The 18,270-nt window shown below is 43.7% G+C and overlaps 1 protein-coding gene across 4 annotated transcripts; it reads left to right on the forward strand.

The window, feature by feature from the left end:
- The first annotated feature begins 826 nt into the window (after nt 1-826).
- On the forward strand, nt 827-17,381 carry ARL5A (ADP ribosylation factor like GTPase 5A). 4 transcript variants are annotated; one of them, XM_037397333.1, is made up of 7 exons: nt 838-1,070; nt 1,655-1,760; nt 2,965-3,025; nt 5,988-6,135; nt 7,331-7,414; nt 10,112-10,263; nt 10,779-17,381. In XM_037397333.1, the coding sequence occupies exons 4-7, from the start codon at nt 5,992-5,994 to the stop codon at nt 10,825-10,827; spliced, it is 429 nt and encodes a 142-aa protein (XP_037253230.1). In that variant the 5' UTR covers nt 838-1,070; nt 1,655-1,760; nt 2,965-3,025; nt 5,988-5,991; the 3' UTR covers nt 10,828-17,381. The 4 variants fall into 4 exon arrangements, with proteins under 4 accessions (XP_037253229.1, XP_037253228.1, XP_037253230.1 ...); XM_037397331.1 differs by lacking the exon at nt 1,655-1,760 and having other exon boundaries at nt 834-1,070; XM_037397332.1 differs by lacking the exons at nt 1,655-1,760; nt 7,331-7,414 and having other exon boundaries at nt 827-1,070.
- The last annotated feature ends 889 nt before the right edge of the window (nt 17,382-18,270 follow it).

Raw genomic sequence — 18,270 nt, forward strand, 5'->3', positions numbered from 1 at the left:
CCACCTGGCCAGCTTTCCATGGGGAGGAGCTCACTGGGACGGCTGTGGCAGGGAGCAAAGCCTTCGAACGCCAACCTCTCGGCGAGACGCCTTCTAAACTTCAAATCCAGACGTTCCACCCGTTTCACTCTTTGACACCCTCTCCCCTAAAGTTAAATTTACTTTTTCAGAGAAGCGCAGCCGTGGGTCTTCCTTTCCATGCCTGCCAGCGGTGTTTAAAACCACGACGTGCCCAACACTGGGGAACCCACCCGCGGCTCCCTTGGGATGCCGGACCCCAGTTACAAACCCTGGCGGCGAGAACGCCCTCGGCGGGGGTGAGCCACCGCCGGCGCGGCCTGCCGGCACAACGCGGCCTTAGCGCGGCTGCAGAGGGGCCCGGGGCCGAGGGGGCAGCGCGGGGGCCCGGGGCCGAGGCGGCGGCCGCGCCACAGCTCCGCGGGTCACCGCTGGTGGCGGAATTGAGCGGCATTTTGGCCAGGGCCGGGCCAAACGAGGGCAACCCCCCGTGCCCTGGCTCCGGCCTAACACGGAGCGTCTGAACCTGCTTGCTAACGGCTTAAAAACAAACACACAAAAAAGCCCAAACCCCAAACACTTGAGGTTTTACGCGCGCGGTGGCAGGTTTGAGCGCCCGACCCCCCCGCCGGGCCCCAGCTGCCGCAGAACCCAGAAAACGCCGCGGGCGCGGGGGCGGCCTCAGGCGGGGCCGCGTAATGGCGGCAGCGCCCGCCCCGCCCCTGACGCCGCAGCCGCGCCCGCCCCGTCCCTACGGTGGCCGCGGGGAGGCCGGCGGCGGCGCGTTGCTCTCCCGCTCCGCGGCCGGCCCGGGCAGGCGGCGAGGCGAGCGCGGCGGGGCGGCGGCGATGTCCGAGCGGCGCCAGGCCCGGCGAGGCCCCAGCCCGCCCTTCCGCCGGCAGAGCGGGCGCCGGGCCGGGCCCTGAGCCGCCCGCGGCCCGGGAGCGGGGTAGCCCCGCGCCAGGCGCTGAGGAGCCGGCGAGGCCCGGAGCTGCCCCGGCTGAGGATGGGGATCCTCTTCACCAGGATATGGAGGCTGTTCAACCACCAGGGTGAGGGCCGGCGGCCGGGCCGGGGCGCGGGGCCTGAGGGCCGTGGCCGGCGGGGCGAGGGGCCGGTCCCGGGGCCACGGCGGGGGCTGGCGGCGGGGGCGGGGGGGCGCTGCCTCGGCCCGGGCCGCGGGGGGGCGGCCGGGAGGCTCGGGGCGGGGTGGGGGGCTGCGTTTAACCCTTTATTCCTCTTTATTCCCTCCCTGGGTGGCTGGGGAGCGCGTTCCCCGGCAGGGGGGTGCCGTGCACCGGCGGGCGGCGTAGCGCGGAGTTTCGTCTTCAGGCGCCTTAACGCCTCAGCGCCGCCGTGACGGGGCCGAGTGCGCCCGGCGGCGGCTGAGGCGATACCCGCGGTGTCGGGCCCTCGGTATCGGGCAAATCCCCGGCGAGGGAGCGAATGTTATTTATAAGTTCCCTTGTTAACGCCCGTCGCCCTGCGGGAAGGGCTGCGGGGGCTGTAACTCGTAACGCGTTTGCAGGGGCTTTAGGTCTGGTTTGGAGTGGGCTGGGGCGCTCACGCCTGCACGCCCCGAGCGTGTGCCCGTTAACGTCGAGCGCAAATACAACAACGTGTTTTTGTCTTGTAGCGTCCAGCCCAAGGTTCTCTGTAGCTTCTGTTGCACCTGATTTCCTAACATCCATACGCTGGCAGCGTCACACCAGAAACAAAAGTTCCTAGTTATGTGGGGTCAGGTAAGCAGACATTTTTACAATATTGTGCAGTTATGCAAAGTTATTAAAACTGGAGTTTGTATTTGATGGTATGTAAGACAACTCTGCAAAACCACACAATATTGATAAAATTAAAACCAAGAACACCCCGCTTACCTGACCCCTGTCCCTTCCCGCTCTCCTCCGTGACAGATCAATGCGAGCGTACTTTGCCAGCAGAAGGAATTGATCTCTGGTCATCTGAAGCTTGGGCAGGTTTATAATGGCTTTTTGTCGCCCTTGCGGACTGCTGGGGAGGGGGGGAAGGAAGCCCCTTCGCACAAAGCTTTTACTTGCGTGAATAGTCCTGTTGAGGCCAAGGTTATTTGTGCAAGTCAAAGTTGCGTAACCTAGCTGAGAGCAGGCAGCGCTCGCTGGCCCTGTAATCATAAATCTCAATATGCCCGACAAGACCCGCTGTAGAATTCAAATTCAATTTTGTGACGTATAGGAAAGAAGGTGCTAAATAGAAACAATAATGGATTCAGACACTGAGCTCCAAAATGTGTTCGTGTATGTGTCAGAGTAGTTTTGTGTAGCACTCCTTGGTTCATCTAAAACTAAGTGGGTGAATGCATACTGTAAAATACTCGTCAGCAGAACTGTTCGCTGGGTTCCAAGCCTGCTGAAGGGAAAAGAGGACACTGAGGGAGACAGGTGGATTGCCCTGCTGATGGCGCAGATCAGCATCGTTGTGGTTTTTCACAGCTCTTTGCAAAGAGATTAAGGTGTTGCAGGCCATAATAAAAGTGCGGCCTTGGAAATGAACATTTAACATGTGTAAGCATGTGTTCTGGAGAGCTGCTGTGGTTGGGGGGAATAGAGAATACAGTCTGTTACAATCCACAAAAATGTGTGGAAGCTTGGGAGAGAATTCCAGCGTGAGATTGCGCTAGCACTTCAGAGAAGGAAAAGTCCACATGTAATCTCTCAGAAATCGTTCCTGTAGATGTGTAGATGGGGAAAAATGGACAGTTGCTTACCTACTCGGAACAGCACATGGGTTTGTACACCTCCACAGACAAACGAGCAAAAGCTCTTCGCCTGTGAAATGCGGCACCTGAAGTTTGGCAGTATTTGCTTAGGGAATCGGTCTAAAACGCAACGCTAACCTTGTTTCATAACACAGTTGTTATCGTGATGGCAAAGTTAACTATGTGGCTTACTAGTGATATTTTTATTTCAGAGCACAAGGTAATCATTGTTGGCCTGGATAATGCAGGAAAAACGACCATTCTTTATCAATTGTAAGTATGAACCACAGAGATGTCTCATGTATCGCGAGGTGTGCATCGTATATATTACTCTGACTTGTGGCTGCTTTCCTTGTTAGTTTTTCCTTTGAGAGCATTACACTGAAGATTGAAGTATAGGTGGCGGTGGGTCAGAGTGTGTGTTTAGAGTTTGGAAAGGTCTCCGTTTTGCCTGGTATATCAAGAAGGTTTTGTCCAGAGCTTTTGTTTATCAGATTATGTTGCTATTACCACTTAATCACAACTGCCTTTGGTGTCACCGTGTAGACTGTTTGCCAGCTCCATAAAATATGATTACATTGAGGGTTAGCCACAGGACAGTGCTGCTGAACTGATCCACGCTGCAGCATGTAAATACCAAACAAATTGTTTGGTGAGTGGCAAAGCAGTGGAGCCTGACCTCTCCCTGCCATGACTCGTGTCCTGTCTCCCAAGACATACTTTCGTGTCATTTGTGGTATGGGATGAAGGAGGAAGGCTGAGCGCTGGCTGAACCCAGGGCAGCACAGCTCCATCGGTGGCAGCCCATGCTGTCATGCAGCTTCTGCCTTTAGTAGTGGCATCGACTTGTGTTTGTATTGCATTAACCCTGCGGCTGGTGTACATGAAACTTGTGTGAGCCTTGTATCTCTGGTCCTCAGCTGCATTTTGATAAAAGGGTGCGGATTCATCTGCAAGCTCAGAAGCTTCTAGGTGGGACAGGCGACTCAAGGTCTGTTTGTAACAGAAACAGATTTGCAGTTTCTCACGTGAAGTAGTCTGGTATTAGGAAGTGTTCCTGAGTGAGTATCAGATATAATTCCTGTTAAGTGATATGGCTGTACTGGTCTAACCCTACACTTGAAATACGCTTTATTAAAATGTTTGGGTTTTGTCAAATTGTGATCTGCTTTTGCCTTTCTGAAATGTGAAACTTGGGCAGCATTTCCAGCCTCTTATGCCCTAGCACACTCGGCAGAGAAAGTGAAAAGATGAAATTGGTTGTTGTTATTTAAATCGGGAGTGAGAGATTTTAAAAAGCATAAATAGAATGAAGAATATTTTTCAAGACTAGTAACTGCTGCAGCTGAGGGCCATCCTTGGTGCATTTTAATGCTGCCTGTGTCTTTCCACTTCCTTCACAAATGTCTCATGATTCTTCTTATCTTATTTCTGCAGTCTCAGTGTTTTCTTTTCCCTTTTGTACAGTGGATCTCCGTATGCCTCCTTTTCTTTCATACCCTTTTTAGCTCCACAGGACTTCCCCTTCTCTCTTCTTGTATTCCCCTGTTCGCCACTGTGTGAGAGCTGTCCCCTGTTAGTCCTGCTTGACTGCTGAAACCCTGCCTCCATCTGTGCATATCCCATTTTTCCTCTTCACGTTTCTTAGTGGTAGATAAGTGTTCTGAGCGTGAATTAACTCGTTGAACCCTTTTTGTGTGAGATGGATAGAGATAACTAGTGGGATGGCTAGCGTTGGTTAGTGTACTGGTTGTTTCTTTGGTATCAGAGGGAGTCACAGCAGACATTGGAGTGGTGATTCTTCTGACAGATTGCAGCAGCTCCACAGACATTTCATTTTGCCCTGTTCTTCTACTCAGATGTCTTCCCTCCCCTTGGGTAGCACTGGGATTTTGTGATCCAGTGTTCTAGAAATGCCATTAAGCTTCACGCTCACCTTGTTTCACTGGGGAGGAGGAAAAAACCCACTTATCGTATTGCAAATTGTGAGGTGCCAGCAGCTAGAATGTGAAAGGCTGCAGGTGCAGCCAAGGAAAGGGGTCTCGTGATAAGTCTCTTCCAAGCCAGAACTCTGGCAAAACCTGTTCTTTAAATATGGGATCAGCCACAGGCATTTTCTTATGTCAGTGTTACCCTTAGTTTGGTTTTATGGTTTGTTCTTCTAATCAGTCTCTTGTATAGTTGCCTTCAAATGTGTGTGGTGAGAAGGTTGCTTGTTATATGCTGCTAAGACACGGGGTAACTGGGATTCCTTTCCAGAACACAGGACCATCCCTTTATCTCCTTGGTTCTCTGTATCATCAAGTAGTATTCCAGTTATAAGTCTCAAATTGCTGTCACTGTAACTAAAAGCTCTGCTAAAGCTTAAAAAAATGTTCATATAAAATGAAAAAACATCAATATTATCAGAAGAATTATGTTCTTTGCAAATGGTTGACATTTTTGTTGAAGCTACTTTTAATTTTTTTTGCATATCCCGCACAGTAAATAATTTGAACTTGAGGAATATCCAGAGAACACATTTGGTTATCACTATTGATGTGAAACTGGTGGTCTTAATGACAAAGTTGCACTACACCTCTAAAACAATATATTTCAAATATTTAATGTCTGCGCTTGTCTCCAAAAAGCAGTGTTACTGGACTGTGCTGAAGGGAGAAGAGAAGGATGTTTGGACATAAAGCAACTGAATTGCGAAGAAAGTATGCTCTCAGGGGCCTGCACTGGAAGGAGAGCAAGATGTAGTGTATTTGGTGCAGCTGGATGATGAGTTGTTTTTCTGCAGCTTCGGAAATCTTGTGGCTTAACCACATTCTTGAAGCAAAACAACTGCTCTCTCCCATGCGTGCCAAAATCGGCCTGGAAAAAGAAAAGCTGACTGCTTAAAACAGCTTCTGAAGCAGATATTCTCTCAGCTTTATGATTTAATTAATGGTAATACAGTTTTGTTCATGAATGCTCTCTCAGCTGTATAATTCAATTATTACATAGTTTACAGAGTCCTTTTTTATTGCTATCTTTATTTTTACTTGCCTTCTGCTGTCAGACCTTGTCTCCATTTGCTGCATACGGAGTGTTTGCTGTAATTGTCCCACTAAGCTTTCTACCTCGGAGTAACCATCAGGTTTGGGTTTGATGGCAGGAGGTCAGTTTGGAGTCTGGAGGTGCTTGATGTAACGCAGTTAATGTGCCGGTTTTTGCAGTTCCTCACCAAGTCGCTCTCTTCCCTCCGCAGCTCGATGAACGAGGTGGTGCATACCTCACCCACCATAGGCAGTAACGTGGAGGAGATCGTGGTGAACAACACGCGCTTTCTCATGTGGGATATTGGAGGGCAGGAGTCTCTCCGGTCCTCGTGGAACACCTACTATACGAACACAGAGGTGAGAGTGAAGGCCTTGCTGCAAGACACCGTGCAACCACTGCTGGCAGAGGGGGTGCAGCGTGCCAGAGATCTGCACCGGCAGAGGGGGTGCAGCGTGCCAGAGATCTGCACCGGCCACGCTTCCAGAGGGCTGTATTAACTGTGCTTTGAATGTTACCGTAGCTACTGCAGGGTACTCCTCTGTGGATTTTTTTGAAGTCTTCTCTTTAGCAGGCTGTTGTAAGACTTGCTTTTATATTTTTTATCCAAGATGCATAATACGGAGTTGCCATTAAAAACAGCTTTTTCATAAGGATTCTGTGTCTGGGGATCTGCGGCCTTAGGGCAAGTGCTCACTTTGTCTTGGTATTACAGATCCCCAGGTTTACAGGTCCCCTCCTGTGGACCGTGGCTGCTCTGTCTCTGTAGCAGGTACTCTTAAAACCTGTCTTACCCCTCAGGAGTAAGACTGAAAGCCCAAAAGTTTTCTTCCAAGACTGCAGGAGCGCCATCTTGCAAGCTCACATGCTCAATTTACTTAAGCACCCCCAGTAATTTTAAGAACTTCTTAGCGATGAAGTTGCAGCACATACACTGAACTTGAGTAAATAATGATTTAAATCAGTGTTTCCTGTGTGTTATCAAATGTGGTTTTAAAAAAGGGTTGTTTTTTTTAATAATCAGATTTGTTCTCCTGCGCTTCCTTGTAAGATGCTATGATGCATAGCTGTGTGTCTGCTTTTGAAATATTGAGCTTATGGGTGGTTGTTTTTTTTTAAATCCCTTGCAAATATTTATTTGCGTATTAGTATTTGAAGTAGATGGAGAAAGCTGATACAGTTTACCTTTTTAAGGCTGCAAGAAATTACTTGAGAGATCAGCGTGCTGCCTCGGTTATGCTAAGCAAAGAACAAAACCGGATTTGGGATTACAGAGTAACACTTGCTTTCAGTATAAATTTTTCACTTGAAAATGGAAAACAAAAAGTCAAAAGATGTGTCAGAGCTATACAAACCACGGCATAAGTTGTAATCCATACCAGTGCTGCGGGTAATCATGCTCTGGCTGGGGGAGGTGTGTCTGGAATAGGATGATATCTGATAATGCAGCTAACTGTCTGGATAATGCCATGGGAACAGTAATCTGTCCTGCTGAAAAATGTGTGGCTGGAAAGATAGTTTGTTCTCCAACTAACAACTCTTCACTTCTTAAAGTTTGTGATAGTTGTTGTGGACAGCACAGACAGAGAGAGAATTTCTGTGACTAAAGAAGAACTGTATAAAATGTTAGCACACGAGGTGAGTAGACCCTGTTTTTTCTTTGGTTTAATATTTATTGTGGATAAGATCTGGATGTTACGTGTTAAGGGAAGCAGATGTGCATGCTCTTTGTGAAAGCTCCCCCTTACCCTGCAGACAGACCAGAATGGCAGGAGGCCTCTCCAGTGAAGCCCAAGGCAAAGAGCAGCAGTTGTGCTTCCCCAGCTGCGGGTAGTACTGTATCAGAGCTGTCTTGTTCCTGCCAGAGGCTCTGTCTTTTGTGAAGCTCCCAATAAAGCTGTAAATTCATGCTGAATTACTGTAGAGAACTCCCACAAAAGCAGCTTTTCAACTTGTGAGTGCTACATTGAAACAGAAGTTAGGACCTATAAATGACTTTTGTGAGTTTTATACTTCAATTCATGTTAATACCTGAATGAGATTGTTTTAAAAAACATTACTTCCTCCAAAACTTAATTACTATTATTGATAGCTTCATGGTTGCTTGATGTTTTCTGTTTCCACAGTGAAACAGATACAGCCTTAATAATACGTCTTACAGCAGCCAGCTATAAGACTGAAGAAATGGCCTGCCGTTGGCTGTCGGGGCCGGCATTCTCTGTGCACTTGGAATTGCAGAATGAGAGTATAATTTGCTGACTTGTCAAGACCCTCTTTAAAACTGAGCCCAGTGTCAGGTCTAAAACTGAACTGTCTGAGTCATAAGTATTGGACTGACGTATAAGACAAGGAGTTACCTATTGCATGACCTGAATGTCCCGAAGTCTTTAACCTACCCATGCGGTGCAGCGGGACCGGAGCCTGATTTTTGCTGAATCTTCAAAAAAAAAAAGCAAAAAAAAAAAAAAGGGGGGGTTATATAAACTTGACTGCTGCTGCTGAGATCAAACTCTGCAAACTGAGAATGCAAGCTGTATCAGTTTGTATGAGATGACACCGAGATTCCAAATTGAAGTGTCAGAATACAAAGATGTGTGCATAATTAATGGCATTATATCCTCAAAATATTACATCTGTATTTAAACTGTAGCCACTGTTCAGTAGACTGCAGGAAGGGGGAAGACTGCCTGTGTATTTCCCTTGAGTGATCATAGTAATCTAAAGCATTTGAGAAAAAACAAGTGCTTTGCTTAGTGTCTTGAATTTCTAATTTTTGGTATTTAAATTAAAGTTGTGTTTAATAAAATAAATTCTAATAAAGTAGGTCTGGCTTTCTTGGTTGTGGTGGAATGTTAAATGTGGCGTGGAAGGACTGTTGCCATTGGGTCTGCTGCTGTCATAATTAGAATTTCAGAGATGTACTCTTCAGTCTGTTGCTGTCGCTAAACAAAATCTGCGTCTTCTGGTTCGTAATCTGTAAAGGAAGATGCAGAAGTTATTAACGGACTGAATTTGAAATGAGAAAAGTCTGGAGCTTCAAGCAGCATGAATGCCCTTGCTTTGTGTTGGGAGACTATTTCTGTGCTCCGAAAGCATCCGTGTAACTGTAAATGTGCCCATTGTTTCACAACAGGATGTTTTCAGTGTATTCTGCTAACTCTCTAGGTGCTGTGACGTTTGAAGAGAACAGTAATGGTTATAAGCTGAAATGAAAGTCAAATATTTATTTAGAATAGCTTTTCCTTGCAGTCCTTGGAAATCTTTTCTTTCTGCTAAGCAGGTCAATTGAATTTCTGTTAAGGCAAAATTGAGTTGCCCAGGTCAGTTCCAGTTATTTTCTGGACCAGTAGATTGTTTGGGAATTAATTTTACTGCTTGTAAAAATTAGTGTGTCTGATAGGTATTTAAGTGAACGAGTAGTCTTGGCTTCCTGGGAAGACCTTTTTACTTTCGGAGGGAAAGATTTTCAGTAATACATGCCTGTACTAGTTTAATTCCAAGCAGCCCAAGATAAAATAAACTTGCCCCTAGAGTTGCTCTTCTCCAAATTGTTAGTACTGATGCTTTAAAGTTTACATGGGCCTTATGAAGAAGTTTATTGTAATGTCCTTGTTCGTGTAGATGTCCATCCTTCGATTCTAAAGCAGTGTAAGTGCCGACTTTCTATGAATTCTGTGTATCTTCTAAGGAAAATATTACCGCAGCTTGCTCTATGCTGTCTGTGGCACATTAATGCTTCTTAACAGGCAGCATTTCCCTTGCAGAGGGCTGCTGTGCAGGCAGAGCATCCTTCTGGCCCTGGCGTGCCACGGTGTCAGCACACTTGGCATGGCTTTACCAGCACTTAGAAAGTTCTGGTGGGGTAACCCAACCTTGCCCTGTGCACACAGCCTACTAATTTGGTACTATAAAATCAGTCTTAACCGTTTGCTAATACCTAAGCGCGGTGTGTAGGTAAAAGCTGTGCTCAGGAGAAGGTGCTTGATTTGGATACGCAGGCAGGAGTGAGCTGTAAGGCCGGGGTTAAACGGGAGGCCTTGGCTGTTGGAGGCGTGTGGCTTTGTTGCAGCCGCACACATACAGAGGTACAGGGACCTCTGAGCCTCGCGGCATGCAGCAGAACAGCCAGTGTGGTTTTACAGCTCGTCCTAAGCAAAAATGGGACGTTCAGTTTGCTGGATCAAAGGATTTTCTGAAGTTACATGTCAGTCAGCCTGCAGCGTTTTATAGTTGAGGTTTTTTTGCTAGGGCTTAAGGTTCTTTAGTCTGGTACCACCTCTTTTGCTTCCAAGGGCTGATTTGTGATCAGCATCTTTTTTTCTTCTTTCTCCCTAGGACTTAAAAAAAGCTGGTTTGCTGATCTTTGCTAACAAGCAAGATGTTAAAGAGTGTATGACAGTAGCTGAAATATCTCAGTTTCTGAAACTGACTTCAATTAAGGATCATCAGTGGCACATTCAGGCCTGCTGTGCTCTAACTGGAGAGGGGTAAGAGTTGTTCTTGTCTGTCAGAGGGGAATCTTGAATTATTTTGGTATTTTTATTGTAGGGTTTGGTTTTAATACATACTCCTCCCCTGTCTAGTAGTTGTAAAGATTTTTGGGCTCGGAACGTACCAGCTTGTGATCGGTGTGATCTGAAAACCAGCTTTCACATCAAATCCACAGTCTCCCCTCACAGTGATAAAACTTAATATGTTTTGGGCCTAATGAGGGCAGGGATGGAAATGACCTAAAATCTGTTCTGGTTTATTAAGAATAATCATAAGTAGAGATAACTTCCGTGCATTTCTTGAAGTGCTGGGATCTGAAGTCTCTCACCCGTAGATTGCTTAAGATGGTCTAGGAAATGCTGTGGTCAGAGTGGATTGTTTCTGGAAGTTACTCCTTCAGTCAGAATCACGGAGTTCTTGGGAAGAATTTAAATTGGTGCCATGGCATTATCTTTGAAGCTGTCCTGAGAAGTGGCTGTATTCCTTAAAAAATTATCTCTTTTGTTTGCAGACTGTGCCAAGGACTCGAATGGATGATGTCAAGACTTAAGATCAGATGATTTTTAATGACCTCTTTGCACAGACATTGCTTAAAAAGAGTTGCACCCATGATTACCTTCACAGTGGCAGAATTAATGGGTTAGATGTATTTATACTGAACTGATCTCAACTTTATTTTCTACATAGATGCACACACACATACGTGTATATAAATTAAGGCCATTCAGCAAGATGAAAGATGCAGTTGGTGGCTCCAGCTTGGTTTTCGGTTTGCTTTCCTCTGAAGATGCTGTATTTAAAAGCTGTGATCAACCTTCGTTTCAAGATACAGCCACTCAGAACAGTCCAATGTTGAGCATGTTGAAGATGAAGTGAGAGGAAGGAGCTTTTAATTTTGGGTTCTATTATTCCATTGTAGTCCTCTCTAGTCGAAGATGTTGGCTTCGTTATTCCAGTAAATTAGCAAGCAAATCAACGGCATAGATACCAACTTTCCAGTATTTTTAAGGTTACCGATGTTACAAATGCAAAAATATTTTCCTGTATGTGTACTGTACATATTTGTGTATATTTATACCTCAATTTTAGGTTAATTGCAATCTGTTCAGACCAGTGTGTAAAGCTGAATCAGTATGTTGACAGTAGTACTAATATTTGACGTAGCCAACACATCACAACTTCTTTTCCTTTGTTATCTGTATGGCTGTAACATCCATCAGGCAGTTGGCTCACCAGAACTTTATAAAACAAACTTCTCTCTTAAGACCACTGCTTGTTTTTTCACGTGATTTTTCAATTAGGGAGGATGCCATAACGGACTGGGGCATGGGGATCGAGCTTTGAGTTACAGTGTCGGCAAACAGTAAAAGCTTGCCAAAGAGTTTAAAATGAAACAGATTTTCTTCTTTTTGTTGTTGTAGTCATCATTTGATTAGGTGATTCCAAAAAGTGCATGTCATGCTGTCCTGTGGTACTGCTTCTCTTTTTTTTTTCTGTACTGTTCACTCTACGATTTGAGTCCAGTAGAAGTACCTTTAGCTGTCATAAAGGGAAAAATGTCATCTTTTTTTTTCTTAACCAAAGAAGAGGCACAAAAGTGTGTTTAAAAGTCCCACTGGAATCTTACAAAACACATCATACTCTGTATTAAGTGTTTTCCAGAGGAAGGCACGCTTCTTTTTGATAGCTTAAAAATGTATATATCTCTCTATATATGCAATGGGTGGAACTGGGATGGGGAGCAGAACAGATTACACTACTTGCAAAGCTCTAAGTGACCCCTCGATCGTGTTCCCACAGAAGTTTCAGGGCAGTATTTCTTGACAATAGAACTCCCTTGCATGGCCCCCAGGTGAGCTAGAACGAGGTGTCAGAACACTATGTGATTATCTTTTCTTACTGTAGGACCTAACAGGTGGGTGTCCCACCTCGCACAGAAGCTGTTCCCAGTTACCATTTTAAAGGATACAGGTTTTTCAACGGGACGAGAGTGAGAGTTGTATGGTTTGAAACGTCAGTATTGTGAAAGCGTACGTAGCCTCGATCGTAGGCTCTTATGTTGGAGATGTGTGTTTGGGGAGTAGAGCAAAATGAAACAAAACTTTGTTTAAAATGTCCTTTCCTTTCTTACCTCATACATCTGATAAGGATGGAAAAGACATTTTAAAGGAAAAGCCTAGTTTGAACTTTTTAAGGTGCTTATCTTTGGTTATGGGTTAATCCATTCAGCCCGCCTGCCTTCCCATTTGCCTGCTTTGCTAGGGATCATGTTGTGAATTTGTGGAGAAAAGAAGTGCGGCAGTTTCAAAACCCTGTATTTAACAAAGGCAGGTAAAGAATTTAACTTTTTAATACATTTTTTGGTATCTCTTTATGATGCTCACTGGATAGGGAATCTGCTGTCTTTGTTAAACATTTTAATGTGTACATGCATACCTTTATAGTGCATGCACATAGATACTGGTATTTAACTGGTGTATTGCAAAATGTATAAATGTTTGAAGAAATAACAATTTAATGCAAAGACTTTCTCAGTTTATCTGATAGTATCTTCAAGAAATGAGCTCTGTGCACACTTGCATATGAAATGGAATTGTACGTTTTCTAGTCTTAAAAAAGAAAAAGCAGACTTGCTTATAAACCTCAGTGTCTGGTTTTTGAGTCTTATGTCTTCCCTTTCATCCTTTGAAAATATTTTGCTTTAGTATTGTTAAATACTGCGTGGTTTTGCCTGAACCTGCACAGGCTGCGTGTGTTGGGTTTTTGTTTGTTTTTAAAAACATGAGTTTTTCCTGCTAATGAAAAAAAGAAAATATCATGGAGCAGTATTCTGGTATCTGCTACTTGCTGAAATTTGCTGCTTACTCCCTCGCTTCAATTAGTAGGACTTAGTATGGCCGTATCATGAAAGTGTGGTGGTTTTCTCCAGGTACAGCTTGTGTTGCAACCAGACATCTAATGTTTACGCATAAGTAAACTTAGGCTTACTCCTTCTCCCTCTCGGTACCCTGGCCACTTCCACTTTCTGTGGCATCTGAGATACCGGGCAACCAGGTCACTGCATCTTCATTTCAGGAGTGGCAACAGACCCTAGCAGGGAGCTGGGAATAGCTGCACATGTGAAGACTGCCTGTTAAAACAATGTCTTTTGTGCCCTAAAGTGTTGATAATTCAAAAGTCAAATTGTTGTCTGTGTGTTGGATGGTGAACGATCCAGCCTTAACCTGGCTGCAGAAAAAGGTGCGTGTCACATCATGTGTAATGATGAGTTTTTCTGTCTCTTCTTGTGATCCGACGGTACGTTAGAGGGCCGATGTGCTCTTCAGTAGCTAGAATTCTGTGGTGGCCGGTGCTTCCCGATGCGCCGTGTGCCTGCAGCTTTCTTGGCCGGGGCTTAGGAATCAAGGGAGGACGCACCTTCATTTTAAATGCTGGATTTGCAGTCTCCATAACAATGATGGATCTTGCCTGTAGTAGCCGGGCACCTTTTTGTCACCCCATTGTAAACAGAGGTGACTGTTTCGAGTTCTCACCTTGTGGGGTTGGTGCGATCATGCTTTTAAGCCCAGCAGTGCATAGCGAAAGCGGAATAATGTCATCCAGGTGCTGCAGCGAGAGGTTTTGTAGGAAAGTTTGTTTGCCTGAAGGGTCTTTGTGAGAACAAGTGTGTCTGCTGTGATACTGCTGAGATGAACGTGAGAAGTATGTACCCTCACGGTAGCGTTGTGGCTGTGACGGTCCTTCCCTGCACACCTTGCCTTTTGTGTAAAGTTGGAAATGTTTTTAAATTTAGTCACCTGGTAGAGCTGGAGAAGGGCAGGCAAACTTTTGAACACACAAACCCTTTTTGTATGTGCTGCTTGTTTACGGCTTTTTCCTTTTCCCTCTAGGCCAATTCACATTTTTCTCACAGCTTTGTCCATAGAAAAGCAAGTGAACTTTGCATCAATGCTGCTTTCAACTTCATTTGGTTATTCTTTGGAATTGATTGTCTTAACACGAGTCACGCCCTGGATTTGTATTGCTTTTGTGTTTTTGCCCTCTGTGTGTTGTGTTGCCTTGCCTTTGTTCTTCATGAAATTAATGCTTAGGATGTTATACAGAACCGGGGGGGGGGGGGACTTTAAAAAATGGTTATTTAAGTTCATGATGCAGAATGCCATTTTACTGGCAAAAACATAGCAGTAAGTCATATTTCAATAATACTGAAAATGTTTCTTTTGCTTTAGCAGACAATAAACCTGGTAAGTCATCTCTATAATATGCTGCCTCTGTGATTTGAAAATTATGCAGGTTTTTAATTGCGAGGAAAGGTGGAATATAGAACTTGGAAAATGTGAACAGGGATCTACTTAGCTTCATTTTTTTATTTTTTTTTTTTTATTGCCAGGGAGGCTTAACAGCTGTTTTCCTATGCATTTTATAGTGTGTTCCTAGGTATAGGTGTTCATGCGTGAATGCTAAACGTATCCGATGGGCACCTTCTACAGTCTATGCAGCTCAAGTGCCTGTAACTTAATTCAGTGATCAATTTTTTTCCTCCTCTGTGACAATTTCCATTTTCCTTAAAATAGATCTGTTTCTATAAAAGCATTTAAATGTGTGTAAATGAGTGTTTTTTTTCTTCTCCCTACACATCAGTTTTAACATGATTTATAATGAATTTGTTACAGTTTCTTTCTGTCCTCTACATTTCAAGCACTTTTTCCATCAGACATCCCATAGCTAGCTTGCTTTGTGAAGGGAGATACTAAATTTGTCCTTGCATCAGATTGGTTAGCTGAAATTCTTTTCAAGGAACGCTGTTTAAATAACTTAATCCAAGAATACTTGGCCTTGTAAGCATCCTCATGTAAGTAGTTCCTTTTTAGTTGGCTAATAAAACATTAACTTTGCGGCTGTCAGACTAATTATGTCTGGAAAAATAGTTTTCAGCTAATTCAAATGAATGTAGTACTAAGCCTTTAAATGGCGCATCACTGAGCATTACAGGACGAGTTTGATGTCATGAAAAATGGCACTAAGAAAGAAAAATGTCTTCGCATATAGTTGTGATATGTATTATAAATACAAATGTGACTTGAATATAATTGTTGCAGTGAATATATTAAATGTACAAACCCAAGAAATTATAAGTGGTTGCCACTGTAACTTTTTTTACATTGTGATTTAGAATCATAAGCAGAAATTATATTCTTGCCTTACTAGGATTTTACCGGTGAATTTTTATATTGTACAGAGACTTTTTTTTGAAAGTGTTCTTCACATCAGATGGTAGCCTTTATTCATAACAGGATTGAATTCATGTACCACCCTTAGCCTTTTAGGCCAGATTTCTTGTGAGCAAGGACATAAGTTGCTGGGCTTTTTTTAAGCTTTTCCTATCTGTAAATTTAGAAAACTTAGCTGATACTGGATCAAGTTAGAGAATGCTGCTTTACCTAGAAGGCTGTAAATCATTCTTTGTAAATCATCAGCTTGGTGTTACTCTTGTCTGAATGCTTACAGCATCAAACTCTGGGGAGGGTAGAAGATGTGGCCGAGAAAGATGTATTGTCTGCAAAGAGATTCAAAGATTTAAAAAAAAAACAAACAAAAAACCCAACAAAACCAAAACCCCCTCCGACTGGAAAGGCTGAGCACTTTTTTTGGCTAATAAATTGAAGAATTGGTAGCATATGACAAAGGAATGGTAACCATCCCGTTTAACCTGTGTCTGTATTATGTTTTCATGAATGTTTTCAGCATGTCCTCAGCTTTCTTATGTTCTTTTCCAAAACCTCTAAACCTCCAATCCTGTAGCTGCAGTCCTGTACTTGGCCCGTACGTGCTGCTCTAAATCTGAGTCTGCCCTCCTGGCTCTCCCAGGAGGCTGAGCGGGTGTCAGAGGGAGCCGAGCTCTTTGCCCTCCAACTGGACCAAGTAATGGATTACAATACTGTCCTGCGACACTAAACCTATAATTCGTGAAGTATAAAGTAAACTTACCAGATTAGTGTACTAACGATGTAGTTACAGTAAAGTATATTATCTGTTTTTTACAAATGCAGAGTAACACCCGTATGTATACGCATTAATCATATGAGCAGGGTCATATTTCTTTTGATCACTTGTATTTTGTACTTCTCTTTCGAAAAAGTTTGTCTTCTTTCTGAAAGAAATGCATAAAGTAATGTGGCTAACAGCGATAACTGCAATAAAATGTCATTCCAGAATATACAAAGTTATTGCTTCACATTAATCCCAAGACTTGTGAGGGCTGGTATTTCTTGGCTTGAGCCCTTCTGTGTCTGAAACTTAATGCATGTTTATTAAAGTAATTTAGCTAAAACTTTTTATAAAGCTATTTATTATAATAAAGTTCAATTATGATTCTGTTATGATTATTATGATCATCATATGAATCAATTATGATTCAGGAAAAGTGACTTTTCCTGAAATTTTATCAGAACATGCCTTTAATGGTTTCCCCCTTGCCTCTCTCTGTCCATCCTGGCTTTTAAAGTCTGATTTTCACTGAAGGGAACTCATTCAGTTCTTTTAATTCTTGTTGAAGAAGTGAAAGAATCACAAATTTGGTCTAGAATTGTTGTTGGGAGGGAGGAGCTGTGTAGAAGTGTATAGACACATTTACAGGTCATGTCAGAATTGCTAATTCTTGAAAACCTACCAGTATTTATTATTTGAAAATGAAAGCACTTGTCAGCATTGTACTGTTTGCATTTAAACATTCTGCATGTCTGTGTTGCAGTAAAACTTCTCAAGCAAAAGTGTGATTTCTGACATAGCCTGTGGGGTTCTCCAGGCGTTCCTGGGGTGAAATGCGCTGTTCAGCCGAACCTCTGATTTAATTTTAATGGCTTTGTATTGGGAGATATTTTGGCATTTGGGACAAGTTTGGTAATAAGTATGTGTGTGTTAGTTTCAAATCAAATGGAAGTTACAATTAATGGTGAAATGCTTTTTTCTTCTAGAAAATGCGGGATTCCAGCAGTGTACTGCTCCTGTGCATTCATGTACTGCACGCTGGTACTTGCAGCTGTGTGAGTGGGGGGGGTTACAGGCAACTGCTTAGAAAGCAAGAGAGGTGAAACCAAAGCTGGGTTAAAAAAAAAGAAAATATCATTGTACAGTACTAAAGGTATGTTGCCAGTCAGCTCTGCGACCGGAACAGTCTCGTTCCATATGTGTTAAGTTTGGACTTTGGCTTTATTTCTAACTGTGCAATATTTGTATCCGTGTGGTAATCTTGGAGAGTAACCTTTCCGTGAAGTAACGCATGGGCAGGTGATGTTTTTAATGGAGTTTTGAGGAATAAGTCAGTGTCAGCCCCTTCGTTCCGATGGCGGAAGAGATGGCAAAATGCTTTTTCTGCACTCTTTATCCTTCTGCATCCGATTTTAGCTGTGTCTAGCTGAAGTCTTTTTCCTGTGTGACACAATTCTCGCATTTGGCGGGGCTTTGTCCCCAGCTCCTGCCTGGCGCTGGCCGCTGTGTCCGTGTTGCATGCTGCGTTACTCCTCCTCCGCGCTTTTTGCTGGAGGGTGAAGGAACGGTGAGTTACCTCCAAAGCCATGCCCGCTCTTGGGCTGTGCCCTGCATGTTTCTTTTCCTCTTAACTTTGTTATTCCTTAACTTTACTACAACTTTTCTGAAAATTGCTCGTTTTTCTTTTGAATCCAATTAAATATCAGGTGATTTTTTTATTAAAAAAAAAAAAAAAAAGGCATCATTATCACATACTTATTTTTGCCGGTTTAGTACAGGGTTCCTCAGGCAGCGTGCCTGTTGCCTGCCTCGTGTTCCCCTTGCTGCTGTCTAACCTTAGTTTGTAGATCACCACATTGGTCCATTAAAAATACATAAATAAGTATTTCTGAAGGTTTTTATTCCAGTATGTTTTTATCATTAAATACCTTTATGCTTTTTAATTGTGCACAAAAAAACATTTGCCTCTGCCAAACTCTGACTGTTTTACTTCTGCATCCAACAACTGAAAATCT

This window comes from Falco rusticolus, chromosome 8 (genome assembly GCF_015220075.1).
Source record: "Falco rusticolus isolate bFalRus1 chromosome 8, bFalRus1.pri, whole genome shotgun sequence".
In the NCBI taxonomy this organism is placed as follows: Eukaryota; Metazoa; Chordata; class Aves; order Falconiformes; family Falconidae; genus Falco; species Falco rusticolus.

Bases quoted from the DNA above. Each gene is read 5' to 3' on its own strand.
- ARL5A (XM_037397331.1), top strand. From the start codon at position 1,025: ATGGGGATCCTCTTCACCAGGATATGGAGGCTGTTCAACCACCAGG. The intron at 1,071-2,964 runs GTGAGGGCCGGC...TTTTTATTTCAG, and splicing joins GAGGCTGTTCAACCACCAGG to AGCACAAGGTAATCATTGTT. The intron at 7,415-10,111 runs GTGAGTAGACCC...CTTTCTCCCTAG, and splicing joins ATAAAATGTTAGCACACGAG to GACTTAAAAAAAGCTGGTTT.